This window comes from Penaeus monodon, chromosome 22 (genome assembly GCF_015228065.2).
Source record: "Penaeus monodon isolate SGIC_2016 chromosome 22, NSTDA_Pmon_1, whole genome shotgun sequence".
Classification (NCBI taxonomy): domain Eukaryota; kingdom Metazoa; phylum Arthropoda; class Malacostraca; order Decapoda; family Penaeidae; genus Penaeus; species Penaeus monodon.
Window position 1 is genome coordinate 21362191 of NC_051407.1, and position 1479 is coordinate 21363669.

Here is a 1479-nt window from a genome sequence, read left to right on the forward strand (position 1 = left end):
GCATATATATAGTACAAATACACACTTAATATAGTACAAGCACAGCCGGATGGAAGAAAAATGTTTGAAAGGGCGACGGCCCTGACTAACCAGCATCTGGTTTTCCCTGACACCCTTCGATCTTCTTCGCCAAGTCTTTCTTCCAGGTCGCAAGCTTCTTCTCGTCGAGGTCTGCCTTGGCCAGAGACTCGAGAGCTTGCGTGAAAGCTTGCAAGGCTTGGCTGAACTGACCTAACTTCATCAGGCACTGACCTCGGCGATCTAGTACCTGTGTGGGAAAGAACATTATGGGGATTGTTGAATATCCGGTGGGGTTGGTGAGTGTGTGTTCCTTCATTCGTCGCATACTGCAGTTGTTTCTTATCTGTTAGTTTCAACTAGCTCACCATATAAATAACGTCAAAACTGTTAAATATTCATATTTATTCCAATGTAGGGAAAGGCGTGTATATACTAAAGCAATTATGTTCTTTTCAAACAAGTGTTACAAAGATAATATTATTTCATATATTATTTTCTACTTAAACTGATTTAATGATTATAAGTTCCCACCTTAAAGAGGAGTTTGTCAGGATACCCAGCTTGCAGGGCTTGCTCTACGTCCTGAAGGCATAAGTCGAGCTTTTCCATGTGATAAAATACAGCGGACCTGTTAGCATATCCAAGTGCCAACGAATCACCTGGAACATCATTATATACCTTATTTGGAATATTTCGGCATGTTAGTATCTATTTCGGATTGAGAAAATTGTCTAGATGATAGTGCATAATGATTTTAGTTACTTCCTATTTCTTTTTTTCCTTGTCTGGCATTCACCCCATTTTATCTGGAATCCCGCTCTAACCCGCTCTCTTAGTTGACCGTCTCTCTCTTCTTCTTCCACTCCCTTCTCCTATTTCTCCTTTGTTCCCCCCAACTCTCTCCTCTTTCCCTCTCCCTTTCTCTCTCCTCCTCCTTTTTCCCTTCCTAACACTCCCCTTTCCTATTTTACTCTCACTCCCTCCCGCCTTTCTCCCCTTGCTCTCCATCTCCTCTTTCTCTCCTCCTCCACCGTTTCCTTTTTCTATCTCACTTCTTTGCTTTTTCTCTCCTCTTTACTTTTTCCCCTCCTCCCTCCTCCTTCCTCTCTTCCTCTCCCTCCCTTTACACCTTCCCCTCTTCCTCTCCCTCCCTCTCTAACCTCATCTTACCTCTCCCACCCACTCCTCCTTACCATATCCCTTCCCCTCTCTCTTCTCCCTTCCCCCTTCAATGCTCACAGTCCTCGTGGTCTGCCATCATGACGGCCTGGGAGTACAGCATGAGCGCCTCCTGGTTCTTCTTGCCCTGGAAAGCTTTGTTACCAGCCGACCGACGCTCCTCTGACACCTCGTTACTCTTTTCTTTGTAGAAACTTTGGACCTTCAGCGTGTGGACGGGCTGGCAGAGGGAAGGGAATGGTGTATTTTCTTATGTATAATTATATGCCATAGAAAGGC

General features: G+C 44.8%; 1 protein-coding gene across 1 annotated transcript in view; it reads right to left on the minus strand.

Annotated features, from left to right (window-relative positions):
• Positions 1-1479, minus strand: part of LOC119586987 (SET and MYND domain-containing protein 4-like) — a gene marked incomplete at its 3' end in the record, with an annotated part of 7425 nt that overhangs the window by 2351 nt on the left and 3595 nt on the right. Inside the window, 3 exon segments of the mRNA XM_037935729.1 lie at positions 91-268; positions 553-680; positions 1261-1420. Coding sequence (XP_037791657.1) covers positions 91-268; positions 553-680; positions 1261-1420 — 466 coding nt within the window.